The sequence below is a fragment of the Miniopterus natalensis genome, chromosome 4, assembly GCF_054644295.1.
Source record: "Miniopterus natalensis isolate mMinNat1 chromosome 4, mMinNat1.hap1, whole genome shotgun sequence".
NCBI lineage: Eukaryota > Metazoa > Chordata > Mammalia > Chiroptera > Miniopteridae > Miniopterus > Miniopterus natalensis.
The window spans coordinates 67303182-67318824 of NC_142084.1; the positions used below are offsets into that span (position 1 = coordinate 67303182).

Consider the following 15643-nt stretch of genomic DNA (forward strand, 5'->3'; position numbering starts at 1 on the left):
AAATTATTATGAATATTCATCTATGTCGTGACGTGTATTTGCGCCCCCTTTCGCTCATGGGGAAACTGAGGCGCACAGAGGTGTGGTTGGGGGGGTGAGAGGTAGGGTGTGGAGGGGTGTCACACACAGGTTTGGTCCCAGGCCCAGGAGTGCTCTGGTGCGCAACCCAAGGAGGGGCGCTCCAGTCCCGGGTCGATTCCCGCAGGTGCAGACGGCGCCGGGGCCCAGGCGAGGCGGCGGGTCCCCTGCGCGCGGGGGCGGGGCGGGGGCGGGGCTTCCCGGTTCTGGGGCCTCCGATAAGGGCCTGCAGGGGCTCCGCCGCCTGGGCGCTGCGATAAGGCGGCTGGTGGGCGTAGGGGTCGTGGGGCGCCGCGGCGCCTGCCCTAGCGCGGCCACCGGGACGGGAACTGGAGACGAGGCTGGGGGCCGGGGCGGGGCGTCGGGCGGTGCCACGCCCGCCTTCCTCCCCGCCGGGGCCGCTAAAATGGCGGCGGCGGCGGTGACAGCGTCCAGCGCTGGGCCCGGGGGCCTGGTCGCTGCGTCGGGGACCGATTAGAGCCGGCCTGGGCCCTCGCATCCCAGCGGCGTCCTGGACCCTGAGGCACTGGCGCGGGGCCCCAACCGGGACCTTCGGCCCGCTCCCCGGCGCGCCCATGAACTCCGTGTCGCCGGTCGCCGCGCAGTACCGGAGCGGGAGCCCCGAGGACGCGCGCCGCCGCGAGGGCCGCAGGACGCGGGGCCCCCGCGTCCCGGACCCCAACGGCCTGGCGCCCTCCGGAGCCAGCGGCCCCGCTCTGGGCTCGTCCGGAGCCGCCCCTGGGGAGCCGGGCGAAGTGGACAAGTTTAAGGCGAAGTTCCTGACTGCTTGGAACAACGTCAAGTACGGTGAGGAGGGGGCGGGCCCGGGGGGGGGGGTTCTGGGGTGCGAGCGGGCCCAGGGTTTGGCCAGGCAGGGGGCTTAGAGGTCGCTGGGAGTCTAGGAACCAGGCCCTGCCCTGTGTTCCGAGTATTCCACTGTACGTTCTCCTGTGAGTCACCTATAGGCGCCCCCTCCACCCCGCCCTGCCCTGCCCAGGGTGGATCTGTGGCAGGTCCAACAGGGAATGTGTTTTCAAATCCTACCCTTCCCTGTGTGACCTTGAGCAAGCTTTTTTACTTCCTTTCTGTAAAATGGGTACAATGATCAGAGCTGCCTTAATTCATCCTGAATTGATGGCAGACACTGGTGTGGCTGTTCATAGGGGCCCCACATCCATCTATGAGGAATATGGCATGGATTCCCCATGGCCACTCTAAGAAATGGGAAGTAGGATGGTCCCCGTTATAGGGAGCACTGTTGCTGTCATAACTGTTATGTTGTTATCAGTCATCTTGCTGCTCCACCTCTCCACAGGTTGGACAGTCAAAAGCCGCACTAGCTTTAGCAAGATCTCCAGCGTCCACCTCTGTGGCCGCCGCTACTGTTTTGAGAGTGAGGGTGAGCTGGTGTCCCCAGGCCAGGGTTGGGGGAGGCCCCTAGGGTTGTTCCTGGTGGAGTTGACAAGCCTGCTCTTATAGGTGACATCCAGCGTTTCCAACAGGACTTCGTGTCCCGCCTGTGGCTCACATACCGCCGGGACTTCCCGCCCTTTGCTGGGGGCTGTCTGACTTCAGACTGTGGCTGGGGCTGCATGTTACGAAGTGGGCAGATGATGCTGGCACAAGGCCTCCTGCTGCATTTCCTGCCCAGAGGTGAGGGGTGGAAGGGGAAGGGCACACCAGGAGTATGAGCCAGCCACATAGGTCAGCAGTGTTAGAATTGTTTGTAACTAAAATTTAAAGTCATGTTAGAATTGTGTATAAAGTAAGTTTTGTGAGGGAGTTAGAGTTGTTTATAAGTTTCAGGAATGTGAAAATTGTTAAGCATGGAGTCCGAAGAGCAGAATTGTGTGTAAAGCATGAGTCAATGGGAACTGTGCCCACACACACCAGCACTGGTTGACTATGTACTCCTTCCCCACCAGACTGGACATGGGCCGAGGGTGCAGGCCTGGGCCCCCCTGAACGGTCAGGGTTGTCCTCTCCCAATCGACACCATGGGCCTGCCCACCGGAAGCCCTCACGCTGGGCCCAGGGCACCCCTGAGCTGGAGCAGGAACGCAGGCATCGGCAGATTGTGTCCTGGTTCGCCGACCACCCCCAGGCCCCCTTCGGCCTGCACCAGCTAGTGGAGCTCGGACAGAGCTCGGGCAAGAAGGCAGGTGACTGGTATGGGCCATCTCTTGTGGCACATATACTCAGGTGAGGGCCACAGCAGGGGACATGGGAGTCACTGGGTACCCCAAGGAACTCAAGCCTTTCTTCTCGCCCCCAGGAAAGCTGTGGAGAGCTGCTCAGAGGTCACCCGCCTGGTGGTGTATGTTTCTCAGGATTGCACAGGTAAGGGGCTGCTAACCAGTGTCACTGGGTTCTCATCCTGAGTCAGTCACTACTTCAGCTTCCTCTTAGGACCCACCTTTCTCAGAGGCTGAAAGAAGTTCTGGGTCAAAGAGATCCTTCAAAAGGATTCAAGGCCTACTCAGGGAGATGCTCAGGATTCGTCTACTCCCTCTAGATCCAGGAGAGGAAACTTCAGAGGCTTCTCCCCAAGTGATAAAGGACATAAGGACTTATTTCTCTCAGACCCAATTAACTCTTACTCTGTAAATAGTTCTGACATGTACAAAAGTCTGGTCTCCTCTGCCTTGTAGGGTTGTCATAAGAATTAAGTGAGTCAATAATACAAGTTAAACCTGTAGAGCAGTGCTTGTCACATAGCAAATGTTCACTAAATATTAGCAATTACTATTATTATCCCCTACCACCCTCCAAGTCTGCCTATGTCTTAATTAAAAGGAGCCTCCATGGATTGGTATCAGGGAATCTACAAAAACTAAATTTTTATGCAAAATTGTAGGGGTTTGGGACAAGCCTGGATTTTCACAGAGCGCTATTGTCTTAGTCTTTTTGGGCTGCTATAACAAAAATAGCACAGACAAGGTGGCTTATAAACAATAGGAATTTATTTTTTATAATTCTGGAGGCTGGGATATCCAAGATCAAGGTGCAGGCAGATTCGGTGTCTGGTGGGAGCCCACTCCCTGGCTTGCTTTGCTGTGTCCTCACATGTCAGAATGGGCAAGAAAGCTCTCTGGGGTCCCATCTTTGCTTTTTTTCCTTTCAGGTATAATCAACCTATAACAATATATCAGTTTCATGTATACAATATCATGATTTGATATTTGTATAGAGGATGTGGCAAAAGCAGGCTTACAGTTTTTCATATGGAAAATAATACAATAATTAATAAATAACAATAAAAGAGTAAATTCCTTTTCACGTACACACGACTATAAACCTACTCTTGCCTGACCCTGTACATTGTGAAATGATTACCACAAGAAATCTAGTTAACATCTATCACTATACATAGTTTTAAAAAATTGGGGGGTACCTCTTTTATAAGGGCACTAATCCCACTCTTGAGGGGCCCACCCTCAATGACCTAATCACCTCCCAAAAGCCCCATTCCTTTATGCTATTACCTTGGGGTTAGGATTTCAACATATGAATTTTTGGGGGACTCAAGTATTCAGATCATAGCAGCTGTGTCTCCAGAAAGGGTTGAATCCACTTCTCTGGGCACCAGCAAGGGAAGAGGGGGAGAATAAACAGCAGCAGATTGGACTTGAGGAGGAGGAACACATAGGGACATTTGGTTGAGGTCTGCTCCGTGCTCCCATTTTCATATTGGCAAACCCAGATGCCAAGTCAAAAGAGGACCAGTCAAGCCTCAGATCGGGGATAGGATCTAGGCTTTGGGGAAGGCTTCACCTCCTCCTGGCTGTATGTTCTTCATTCAACTCTCAGGGTGTTGGTTGCTCACTGTAAAAGGGGGCCCCTGGGATTGTCTAGGGGAGTTTGGGGCTCTGGAAAGACTTCCTTCTCCACTGTCAATGGGAGTGTCACCCCCCAAGGGGTTGCTTGGGAAAGGTTGAGCCCCTGTGGATGGAGGGCCACACTCTGAAGCTTGAAGGGTGGCAAGAAGATGACCTTCTGCCCTATCCTTCCAGTGTACAAGGCAGATGTGGCACGCCTGGTGGCTAGGCCAGACTGCGCAGCTGAGTGGAAGTCTGTTGTCATCCTGGTGCCGGTGCGGCTAGGTGGCGAGACTCTCAACCCCGTGTACGTGCCCTGCGTGAAGGTAGGTTCAGCCAGAGTCACCATGCCTCCTCCCCAAGGAGCCCTCCAGGTTTTTTCAGCTTGGGTTAAGTATATGTCCTTTCTTCATTCCTTTATCTGTTATCCAATAGTTATAGGGCATCTATTATGTGCCAAGCACTCTCCCAACTTCTGAGGATTCAGAAGTGAACAGGCAAACATTTGTGCCTTCTGGGAGTGAACATTCTAATGGCAGGCAGTGGATCTGGAACCAAATAGACAGCTTTGGCATTACAACTCAGACTGTAAAGGAACGAAAACTAGTCATGAAGGGTAGATGGGGGTGGCTGCACAACCTAGGAAAGCCCCTCTCTTGCCAGGGCACATGAAGAGCCAGAGGAGGAGTGTTCCAGGCAAAGGGAACAGCAAGGCTGGAAAGACCCTGGTGTGTTTACACTCAGAATAAAGGCCAGAGATCTTCCCACAGTCCATGGGTCCCTGTCCCTTCCTTCACCTCATCTGCTCCCACTCTCCTCACTTGCTCTGCTGCACCCACACAGGCCTCCTTACTGTTCTCAGAACACACCTGCCTCAGGGACTTTGCACTTGCTATTTCCCAAGATGCTGAAATGTCATCTTGCTGAAACATCACCTCCCAGTGAGGCCTTTCCTGACTCCCATTTATAATTTCAAAGCCCCCCCTCCGCCTTTATTCTTTTCCCAGTGTAATCACCTTCCGACACATAATTCACTCATCTTGTTCCTTGTTTGTCTAATACATGTCAGCTCCATAAGACAGCACCTCTCTTGGTCACTGCTGCTCCCCAGGGTCCACATTGGGTGTTTGCTAAGTATTTATTGAGGATCTGTCTCACAGCACCTGCCATGAGTCCTCACCTTTGCCCACTCTCTTCCCTATAGGAGCTCCTGCGTTCAGAGCTGTGCCTAGGCATTATGGGGGGCAAGCCGCGGCACTCACTGTATTTCATCGGCTACCAGGGTAGGCCTGCTCCATCTCATTCCATCCTACCTCACCTTCTTCCCCACTCCCACCCCCACTTACACTTCCTCCCTTGCAGATGACTCCCTGCTCTACCTGGACCCCCACTACTGCCAGCCCACTGTGGATGTCAGCCAGGCTGACTTCCCCCTGGAGGTGAGCTGGGACCACCAGGGTGGGGTTGGGGGCATGTGGAGGAAGTTGGGGCCCCTGAGATCCCCTCCTTTGTCTACCTCAGTCCTTCCATTGCACCTCACCCCGCAAGATGGCCTTCGCCAAGATGGACCCAAGCTGTACTGTGGGGTTCTATGCTGGAGACAGGAAGGAGTTTGAGACACTGTGCTCAGAGCTGACCAGGGTGAGCAAGAGGAATGGTGGAGGGTGGGAAAAGAGTCAGGGCTGGAGTGGGAGAACAGAGGCCTTGAGGCCAGCAGACCTGGGGAGGTTGCTTCCAAGCTGTTGTTGAGATTATCATCCAAGTTACAAAAACCCAACTCTGAATAGGCCCAAAAAGGGTGCATAATATGAAAACTTAGGGGCTTTGCTGCCTTGGAGGACAGCTGCACTTAGAAACTCAAGTGGCAGGACCCTCCCTCTCTCTTGGCTCTACTGTAGCATCAGGGCTTTACCCTCGTGGTGGTAAGAGTTGGCCGTCAGCCTCTCTGGGCACCGACCTCCCAGTTCAGTGGAAAGGGAGCCCCACTTTCTCAGCACACAGTAAAATCCCAGGGCTGCCTTTCATTGTCTGCACTGGGTTACATGCTTATCACTGAGTCAGTCATGGTCCTGGGGAATAGAAGGTACTGATTGGTTGGCCTGAGTCATTGCCCTGGAGGGATGGGAGTTCAGGAAGCACCTTTTAAATATACCTGTTAGGATAACTATGTCTATAGGATAAGTAACTGTGGCTACTGCTTTTGGGGCTGAGCTGCTCTCCCTCCTTCCACCAGGTTCTCAGCTCCTCCTCAGCCACACTGCGGTACCCCATGTTCACTCTGGCTGAGGGCCATGCTCAGGACCACAACCTAGACCTCTGCTCCCAGCTCTCCCAGCCAACTCTGCAGCTCCCTCGCACTGGGCGGCTCCTCAAGGCCAAGCGCCCAAGCTCTGAGGACTTTGTGTTTTTATAAAGGGATGGGATGGGGGACAAGATAGGACAAACACTATTTATTTTTTTATTTATGTCACACTGGATGTGGGAGCTTGAACTCTGGTGGTGATGGTACTTTCGATAAGCGCAGCTGAGACCAGCCCAGGAAACCTCCAGGCTGGGGCCATTAAGCCAGAGACAGAGCCCACAGGCCTGCCTCCTGCCACTTGGGCCCTCCTCACAAGGCAGGGAGGGATGGCAGGCGGGCTCCCAGGCACCCACTCAGGGCCTGACTTAAGTACTGTAGTTTGCACTGGACTGCCCACACCCCTTACTGGTCTCTAAGCCCCTGTCCTGCCAAGGGCTGGTGGTGGTGTGGGAACTGTGGCTGCTGGGGGCCAATAAAGCCATCTGACTTGACCTCAGCAATGACTAGACCTAGCACTTGAGAGATGGGAGTCAGGGTATATTGCAAAATGAGGTGTCCAAGTCTCTTAGGGAGCTTGTTAAGTAGTCCTCAGCTTCTACATCTGAAAAATGGGAATTCTCCTTTGCCCACAGAGAGACATGTGGGTCTATACAGTCAACAAGGGATGCATTCAGTGGCCTGATTGAAGGGAAGGAACCTGGGGGCCCATGCCTGCTCCATAGAGCTCAGGGGCAGCTCTTGGGCCCCTGCTGCTTTCTCCGTTTCCGGCCCAGCAGACGGAAGTGCAGCCTTTTTGGATTGAGGCCGAAGGCCTGCAGTCTCTGGCGGCTGAATTCCTGTCCTCCAAGCGTCACTGTGGGGCCCAGGAGACGAGCCTTCTTGCCCCTCCTCCGCCTCTGGGGGGCTGGCTTCTCAGTGGGTGACACAGGGGCCAACTCTTTCTGTGCTGTGGGGCTCTCAGGCTGGGGCTGCTTCCCGCAGGTCCCATTGGATGCCAGGAGCTGTCCCTGTGGGTCGGCTTTGTCTCTCTGTGGCTTCCCTGTGGCTTCTGTGGGTGTCTGTGTCCTGGGGGAGGAAAGTCAGGGCTCAGCCTAAGCCAGCACCATTAGGCCCCTTCCCAGGTGCACATCCCCCATTTTACAGATGAGGAAAGGAGAGACTCAAAGAGATGACAATACAGTAATTCGGGTGCCTGCCTAGAATTCACACTGGGGTCTGACACCAAAACCAGGGTTTTTCTACTGAACCCTGAGGCTGGACTGTGTTGCTGATAATTCTGGTATTTGAGCCTGGGCTTACACTAAGTCACATAAATTAAGTCATTTCATCTTTAAATCAACTCTGGGAATTACTATCACCCTGGTTTTATAGACCAGGAAATAACATGGTAACAATAGTTAAAATCTATACAGCACTTTCTATGTTTCAAGCACTTCACATGCACTTATTCACTTAATCCTCAAAAACACCCAACACAAAATGAGCCATCTTTACCCCCATTTTATAAATGAGGAAACAGGCTCTGAGAGGGGAAGTGACTTGCCCAAGGTCACAGCTATAGCCCAGCCAAGATTTGAACCCAGCTCTCAGAGAGGGGGAGGGCCCAATCCCAAAGTCATGAAACAAATGGCTGACAGAACGAGACTCAAATCCTGGCCTGGTGGACTCCCCAGCCCGCCCTCCCCTGGCAAGCAACACTCACTCCTCTGGGCAGAGTGATTTGAAGATCTGCCTCTTTTTCCATGAGTTCTGGGCCTTCTGGCTGTATGCCTTCTTGTCCTGCAGCTCCTCCTGTTCTGACCTTTGGGTGCCCAGTGGACACGCCTGTCATTTGGTGCTCTGGGAGATGCCCATGCATGCTTGCTGCCCCTCCTCCCAAACACCTGGCCCAGCCCCACCCCATCACCTATACATGCAGGTTTTCTTCAGGGAGCACCACCGGTTCAGCTCCTTGTCATCAGCAGCAAGGATCTGCAGGGGAAGGGAAAGAGGTCCTGCTGCATGAACCCTCGGGTGGGGGGCAGGGCTCTGACTCAGCCTTAGCCACCTCATCAGCCAAAGCAGGGTAATGTCATAGTATCACCCAGCAAGGATGTCATGATGGTGGGAGAGAACCGATGTCTTGTGGAGGCAAATCCATGTTTCATCAGAGGGGGCAACGGGTTCAGAAAGAGGTTCCTTGCCCCAAGCTCAGGAAGTGGCTTATTTCAGATTCCAGGGCCTGTAGCCCTTACCCATGCACCATGGTCCCAGCAGCCTCAGAGCAGGGGTCTCTATGCCAATCACTGTATTTGCTAATTATAGATGAAGCCCAGGTTCTCAACCTCCAGGCTCCTGCCTCCAGGCTTCAGTTTCCTCATTTATGAGGTGGGCATCCCCTCAGAACCTATTGGAAGGTCGTCAAGAAGACTGAGTAAAATGCAGGTAGTATAAGCTCAATAAACATCAGCTATTTTTACTGACCATGAATAGTCAAGCACCCATAGCCATCATGGACAGCTAAGGAACAGGTGTCATCTAAAGAGCCATACATCGTTTCAGCTCTACAGCCATGAGGTGGAGGCTATTAGGCCTATTTCATAGATGGGAAACTGAGGCACAGAGCTAAATTCAACGTCACATAGCTTGTGAGCTAAGGCAGGGTTTGAACCCAGGCCATCTGGTTCCAGAGCCCACCTAGTCTTTTTTTAACGCTCACCTGGGGATATTTTTTCCATTGATTTTTAGGGAGAGAAGGGAGGTGGGAAGAGAGAAAGAGATATCACTGATGTGAGAGAGACACATTGATTGCTTGCCTCCCACATGTGCCCCCACCAGGGCTGGGGACTGAACCTGCAATCCAGGTATGTGCTCTTGACCTCCTGGGAACTGAACCTGCGACCCCTCTGTGCACAGGCCAACACTCTACCAATGAGCCACACCAGCCAGGGCCAGAGCCCACCTAGTCTTAGTGGCCACCCTGCTGCACATATATAGTAACAGAATAAAGGTACAGTTGACCCCTGAACAACATGGGTTTGAACTGCATGGAACCATTTATGTGTGGAGTTTTTCAATAAATACAATATTTTCCTTATAATTTTTTAACATTTCTTCCGTTTATTGTAAGAATATAGTAAATAATATGTATAATATACAAAATATATATTAATCAACTGTTTATGGTATCAGTAAGGCTACCAATCAACAACAGTCAGCCTTCCGCATCTGCAGAGGTTGAATCCACAAATGCAAAACCCACAGCTACCAAGGGCCAACTATTAGTTGAGTTTTTGGGGAATAAAAAATTATATGCAGGCCCGGCCAGCGTGGTTCAGTGGTTGAGCACTGACCTATGATCCAGGAGATCATGATTTGATTCCCAGTCACAGCACATGCCCAGGTTTCGGGCTCCATCCCCAGTGAGGGGCTTGCAGAAGGCAACCAATCAATGACTCTCTCTCATCATTGATGTTTCTCTCTCTCTCCCTCTCCCTGAAATCAATAAAGATATTTTTCAAAAATTATATGTGGATTTTTGACCACACAGGGGTCAGCGACCCTAACCCCCACATTGTTCAAGGGTCAATGTAATATTATTTACAAAGGGCTATTTGAATCCCCACCCACCTCATAGAAACCCTTTGAGGCAGGAAATATCAGTACTGTCATTAGCACTATTTTTCCTGTCATTTTTGATACGAGAAAACAGGTCATGTGGGAGCAATCACTGGCTCAGTGCTCCCACTTGCCTCTTGGGTGCCTCCCAGTGTCCCACGCCCAACCAGGCCCTACCTCTTCCGTGCTGAGCCCAAAGTCGCAGGGCACCACAGTGCGGTACTTGAAGCGACAGGGTAGGTCATCAATGATGTCCTCATAGTCTAGCCGGTAATACTCATCCAGATATTCCTCAAATGTCTTGTCTCCTGTGTGGTTAGAGAACTAGGCTGCTGCAGTGTGCTGGCCCAGCAGAGCCCCTCCTTGCCCACCGCATGCCCACTGGGCCTCACTGGGGTTGAACACAGGCTTCTCCTGCCCCACAGCCACAGCAAAGGGCGACTTGCGCTTCTTCTTGCCCATTAAGGGGGCCTCACGCTGCTTCTTCGGTGGCTGGCTGGGGTCATAGTCAGCATCCATCTGCCAATACATGCAGGTCAGGCCAGCCCTCGCAGCCCTTGGGACTTTCCAAGCCAGCCCCCAACCCCCTGCCCATGGCACCTACATTGAAGTCTGGGTCCTCACAGTGCAGCTCCTGCTGGCTCCAGTCTCCACCCTGCTCCAGCCCAGTCCACGTGTCCCAGTTCCAGTGGTCTGGTTCCAGAGGACAGACAGAGGACAGGTAGGGATAGGCCCGGAGGGCTCAGGATGGGACCTTAGGCTTTAGGCCTAGCACTTCTACCCCAGTGACCTCACCTTCAAACCCTTCCTCTTCCTCAAATTGTGGCTTCTCCTCCTCCATCGTGCCGTAATACTCGTCCCCGAAGCATTTCTGCAGGGCCAGGAACCAGGAGGGTGAGCAGGGCCCAATCCCTCTGAGACAGCTTTCCTCCTGCACTTTACATGGCTCCCTAGCACCCTCACAAGACCCAGCTCCTGAAGTGGGCCTGACAAAGCTGGTCAAAGGACTCTTCTAAGACCCCCACCTCCCCCTGCATGTCTCTATCACCACTCAGAACCCTGCAGATTGTGACCATAAAGTTAAATGCCTGCCATTAGACTGGAGGCTCTGAGAGGGCAGGGACCTCTATGCTGCCTGGTGCTTGGCATACAGTGGATGATCAATGAATGTTAGACTGGTTCTCACCACTCCATGAGCTCCAAGAGGGCTGAAACCCCAGTACCCAATTCAGGGCCTGACAGATAAAGGCAGATATTGCTAAACATTTATTGAGCACCTACTATATCCCCAATACTGGCTACATCTCACATTTGCACAAGCACCCCAAGACAGAAAGGAGCTCCAGTCTATGGAGAAACTGAAGCTCAAGACTGAGAAGCTTCGAGAAAGTGAAGGCTAAATGGCAATTACATAACACTCCCACTCTGGTTTTCAACTGGACTACCTATACATCCTCAGTCCCCTTCCCTGACTTCCCAGGCTTGGTTAGGGGCCCCTTTGGGGCCCCCGTGGTCCCCACTGCTCCCCACATAGCCCTCATCACATTTCTATGGCCTGGTGTTATATTCCTACAAATATAACAATAAACAGTAATGGCACAATAAAGGGGTTTAAAGGAAATACAGCAACCTACTGTTCCTTGAGCACTTACCAACTAAACTTTTATGTGAATTCCTCTCAAACTATCCTTGCAACAGCTCTGAGGTAGATGCTATGGTTAGACCCACTTTACAGACAGGGACAAAGGCTAAGAGAGGTCAAATCACTTCTCTGAAGCCACACAGCCAAGAAATGATGACTGATTCCAGAGCCATGCTCTTGAGATTTGGCAGCATGGATGGGCCTGGGTGTGAGTGCCACACCTGCATAAGCTGGTCATGCCGGGTGGGATCAAAGTCATCCTCGAGGTCCCGTTCCTCAAAGCCCACTGTCTCATTGCCTGTGACCTGCCGCAGCTTCTCCAGCTTGGCTAGAATCTCCTTCCTCTTTAGGTTCTTCAGCTGCTTGAGCTCCTCCTGCTTTTTCGCTTTCTCCTGTGGGTGGCAGGCAAGAGGGAGAGTGAGGGTATGGGCTCTCCCCACAGGTTAGGGGCCCTCCTGAACCCACCGCCCCCTCACACTCACCCTTCTCTTTCGCTCCCTAATCTCCTCCCTCTTCTCCTTCCTGCGCTCGTCCTTGCGGCGCACAGAGGACGCAATGCTCCGAGGATAGGTCTTGACCTGTGGGCCAAAGAAATAATTCTAGGCTCTCTGGGCCTGTGCCCTGTGGGCCAGCTCCTCCCAAACCCCAGCCGTAGCCCCACCAAGGCCGAGTCGGGCTCCTCAAAGCGGAAATTGTACTTGTGCTCAAAATCTTCCTGCTTCTTCAGAAACAGCTCCCCCTCGTCTGAGGAGTCATCTACAGACAGCTGGACCGGGGGGCCTGGGACCCTGAGGGAAAAGACAGAGCAAGGCTGTGGTCCGCCGAGCTCCTGTGTACCAGCCGTATTAATACATTCAATCCTCCCAAGAACCCTACAGTAGGGTGCCACTGTTACCCCAACTGTACAGATGGGGAAACCAAGGCACAGAAATCTAGCAGCAGGATCTGGATTTGAACTAGTACCACCTGACTCCAGAGCCCACACTCCATGGCTCTTCCTCACAGACGACTAACTCTGCTATCGTCTGTGTGAAAAAGTAAACACCGGTGCCCTTTGCTTTCTGGCCAGTGTTGGCTCCAGGCCCCTTGTGAGAACATGGCTGCTCACCCTTCCTCCTCCTCCTCATCCTCCTCCTCTCCCTCTTCCTCATAACGTTTGTTGAGGATATAATCGCGCAGGAACTGCTCCCCTTCGTCCAGCTCTGGGTTGTTCCAATATTCCCTGAGGTGAGTCTGGGAGTGAAGGGGTAACAGGGCCCAGGTTAGGCACTCAGAAGCAGCGAAGGAGGGCGGACATGGACACCAAATGAATTCAAGTAACTGAACCTCAGAACCAGTCTACGAAATAGATGGGGGGCATTGTTCCCATTTCAGAGATGTAGAAACTGAGACCCAGAGAGGGGCACACCATCTTCAGAGTATGTGCTCTTTGCTACCCCTTCATGGGGTAGTTTCTGGAAGAAGGTTGGATGAAGGCAGGACAAGGAATATAGACCCTCAGCAACTACGCATGGGAACTTACCAGTTCTCTCAGGGTCTCAGGGTTCTGAATCTCCTTCTGCCCCTTCAGCCATTCAATGTAATCAGCATCCTCCTGGGCCTGGGAGAAGGCCAGCACTGAGGGTCTGTGGGAGCCCCAGTGCCCCCTCCCTGCCACCAGCCCCGGTCCAGTGGGGTCCCCAGAACCCACCTTCTCCTCTTTGGTTTTAGTGCGTTTCTGCAGCAACCCGGAGCCACCTTCCCCAGCGCTATCTTCATCTTCACTATCCTCCACGATTGCTCGGAAGCTGCCCACACGAGAGAACAAGTCTCGGAACAGCCAGGCTAGCCCCTGTCCACTGCCCCAAGATTAACCCTGTTCACTAAGCCCTGAGTTCTCCCTGACAAGTTCAGAGTGGTGCTGAGACAGAGAGAGCATTATCAACCCCGTTTAACAGATCAAGAAACTAAGGCATGGAGAGAACAAGTAATGTACCTAAGGACATACAGCCATTAGTGACATAGCTGGATTTGAACCCAGACCCTCAACTCCTATCCATTTGGCCACTTGCTGTCCCAGCTTACCTTTCTTTGAGCTGCTGCTGTTCTTCCATATAACTTTTTGACGAAACCTGCTAAAGAGAGGGTGCTGTGGGCCTCAGGCCCAGCCCTAAACCCCTCTGCCCCAACCGGGTCTCCACCCTACCCACCTGGAGTCTCTGATTGGAGGTCTCCCCGTCTGAATTCTCCTCATCAACATATTTCCTGTGCAAGGAAGGATTGGGGCTTCAAATTAGACTCCCCACAGTTTGTCTGTCCCAGTGAGGTGGGGGGCAGTTACGAATAGCAGGTCAGGGAGCCGATGGGGGTGCAGGCTGTCACAGAGAAGCCTGCTCTCTGGCATTCCCTCAATTCTGGTGAGTCACTGGCTTCTTCCCACCTCTGCCCCTAAGACCCCCAAGCATCCACCTGCTCTGGGAAGGCAGGGCAGGGGATGGTATGTGTTAGGCCTTCTCCTCACCCTTCTTTCTCCAAGATAACCTTCCTCTGGTAGTCCTTCAGGTACATGGCTTGCACCTTCTTTTGCTTCTTAGCTGCCAGCTCCTCCTTGATTTCTGAGGGTGTTGCTGGGGAGTCACCGTAAGACACCTACCATTACCCACAACCACAACTCCCTTCCTTCCCCAGAAAGAGAACCCCACTGGGCTGGGCCAGGGCCAGGGCCACGGCCAGGGTCAGATGAAGACTTCAAATCCCTAAGCCACCAGTTCCCAGCTGTACAACAGTTATCACACTAACTAGCACCTGGCAGTACCTGCCAATCACTGAGTAACTCATGCTCTGAATAGTAAAAGCACACGATTGTTATTAACATCAACAGGTAATAAACTAAGATACTCTAAGCACTTTTGACATAAAATTATTCATTAAATAGTCACAACAGACGATAAGGCCATGAGGAACCTTGGAGAGGAGCAGCCACAGACCTGTTCTCTGGTAGAAGGTGGCATCTTCCTGATAAATGCAGGGATCCTTTTTCTTCAACAAGGAGAGTGTCCTGTAAAAGTCTCGCTCCTGCTGGGGATCGAATTCCTAGGGCAAGAAAAGGATTGGGGACAGACTTCAGAAGGGAGATGGTGAGAGCAATGGAGGGCAGTAAGCAACCAGGGTAGGTGGGCTGAGAGGGTGTGGGAATTAGGGTGGAGGAACAGGCATACATTAGATGGAATGAAAGGGGATCCCACTGGGAGAGGCAGGTGCGGTGGGAGTGTCAATCGGAGAGAAGGGAGGGCGGGCCACACAAAAGTTAAGGATCTGAGACAGAGGAGGGTATCAGGCAAAGGAACGACACTTCCTGGGCACATGGGGCAGGCAGCAGGGAGGGCACATGGCGGCCAGCAGTAGGGACTGGGCTGCACAGTGAGGTGGGAAGATTATGTGGCTGATGTGGGGAGAAGCTGGATGCCCCCTGTGGCAGAGATGTTCCACTTCGGGAACAGAGTGGTCACATCAAACACATCAGGATGGGCAGGTGGATCCGTAGCGGGGGGCTGGGAGGGGTGATTTGCCACCGCCTGGGAATGGGGAGGACGCTCTGTCCCTCACGGGATGGGGGCGGGGGTTGGACACTCCGGTACAGCGCTAAGGGGATGCGGGATCAGGATGTGGTGGAGGGCCTGAATGCCTCCCGCACGTCCGGGGCCGGGATGACGAAGCTCACCACGCTCCCGTCGCTGGAGTCAGACTCGGAGCTGGAGTCCTCTCCGCTGTCTCGATCCCGGTAGCGATCTTTCACTGCGTGACACGGAAGGGAGCCCCCAGATCAGCCTGGGGGGACCAGACCAACTACCACTTCCCGATAGCCCTGCAGCGCCGGCGCCCCGCAAGCATGCGCCCCGCACTCACGCCGCTGCAGCTCCTCACGTTCCCGGTAGCGGCTGTATCGCGCCGCAAATGCCGCGTTCACTCGTAAGGGAGACGACCCGCGCGGTTCCGGCATGGCGGCTGTGTGTCCCTCTGCGCACGCGTACGTATGGCGAGGGCCCCCCCCTCCCAGGAGGCGGGGCTGCTGTCGGTCCCGCCCGACGCGGCCTTTAAATGAGGCGGAGCCTCCGGGGCCGCGCCCAACCCCACCTCCGTCTTTTCCGGGCTTTTCCGCCACGTGACCTCAGCCCCCGCCCACGGTCACGCCTCTGCGGGGAAGGCTGCAGCCACCGCCCACCCCAC

The 15643-nt window shown here is 53.6% G+C and overlaps 2 protein-coding genes across 6 annotated transcripts; one reads left to right on the forward strand and one right to left on the reverse strand.

The window, feature by feature from the left end:
- The first annotated feature begins 492 nt into the window (after positions 1–492).
- On the forward strand, positions 493–6694 carry ATG4D (autophagy related 4D cysteine peptidase). 4 transcript variants are annotated; one of them, XM_087816712.1, is made up of 10 exons: positions 504–885; positions 1394–1477; positions 1558–1731; positions 2004–2280; positions 2354–2418; positions 4092–4222; positions 5101–5179; positions 5259–5335; positions 5418–5537; positions 6130–6694. In XM_087816712.1, exons 1-10 carry the CDS (start codon positions 654–656, stop codon positions 6307–6309), a joined length of 1419 nt encoding a protein of 472 aa, XP_087672838.1. In that variant the 5' UTR covers positions 504–653; the 3' UTR covers positions 6310–6694. The 4 variants fall into 4 exon arrangements, with proteins under 4 accessions (XP_087672840.1, XP_087672841.1, XP_087672838.1 ...); XM_087816714.1 differs by lacking the exon at positions 5418–5537 and having other exon boundaries at positions 493–885; XM_087816715.1 differs by lacking the exon at positions 5101–5179 and having other exon boundaries at positions 497–885; positions 6130–6219.
- A 20-nt stretch (positions 6695–6714) lies between these two features.
- KRI1 (KRI1 homolog) lies at positions 6715–15418 on the reverse strand. 2 transcript variants are annotated; one of them, XM_087816716.1, is made up of 19 exons: positions 15323–15418; positions 15138–15211; positions 14404–14509; positions 13938–14043; positions 13627–13681; positions 13502–13548; positions 13128–13224; positions 12960–13037; positions 12546–12670; positions 12099–12225; positions 11920–12015; positions 11659–11829; positions 10591–10666; positions 10400–10488; positions 10188–10314; positions 9973–10103; positions 8105–8169; positions 7901–7999; positions 6715–7263 (listed from the first exon to the last, which is right to left on the reverse strand). In XM_087816716.1, the coding sequence occupies exons 1-19, from the start codon at positions 15414–15416 to the stop codon at positions 6924–6926; spliced, it is 2103 nt and encodes a 700-aa protein (XP_087672842.1). In that variant the 5' UTR covers positions 15417–15418; the 3' UTR covers positions 6715–6923. The 2 variants fall into 2 exon arrangements, with proteins under 2 accessions (XP_087672842.1, XP_016063419.2); XM_016207933.2 differs by having other exon boundaries at positions 13502–13551.
- Between the last annotated feature and the right edge of the window lie 225 nt (positions 15419–15643).

What these genes read in the sequence shown, in the direction of transcription:
- ATG4D (XM_087816712.1), top strand. Translation starts at nt 654, where the DNA reads ATGAACTCCGTGTCGCCGGTCGCCGCGCAGTACCGGAGCGGGAGCCCC. An exon ending in TTGGAACAACGTCAAGTACG is followed by an intron (nt 886 to 1,393) that starts GTGAGGAGGGGG and finishes ACCTCTCCACAG; the next exon opens with GTTGGACAGTCAAAAGCCGC. An exon ending in TGTACGTGCCCTGCGTGAAG is followed by an intron (nt 4,223 to 5,100) that starts GTAGGTTCAGCC and finishes TCTTCCCTATAG; the next exon opens with GAGCTCCTGCGTTCAGAGCT.
- KRI1 (XM_016207933.2), bottom strand. Translation starts at nt 15,416, where the DNA reads ATGCCGGAACCGCGCGGGTCGTCTCCCTTACGAGTGAACGCGGCATTT. An exon ending in CCTCCAATCAGAGACTCCAG is followed by an intron (nt 13,552 to 13,626) that starts GTGGGTAGGGTG and finishes CCCTCTCTTTAG; the next exon opens with CAGGTTTCGTCAAAAAGTTA. An exon ending in AAATCACTCTGCCCAGAGGA is followed by an intron (nt 7,264 to 7,900) that starts GTGAGTGTTGCT and finishes TTCCTCCCCCAG; the next exon opens with GACACAGACACCCACAGAAG.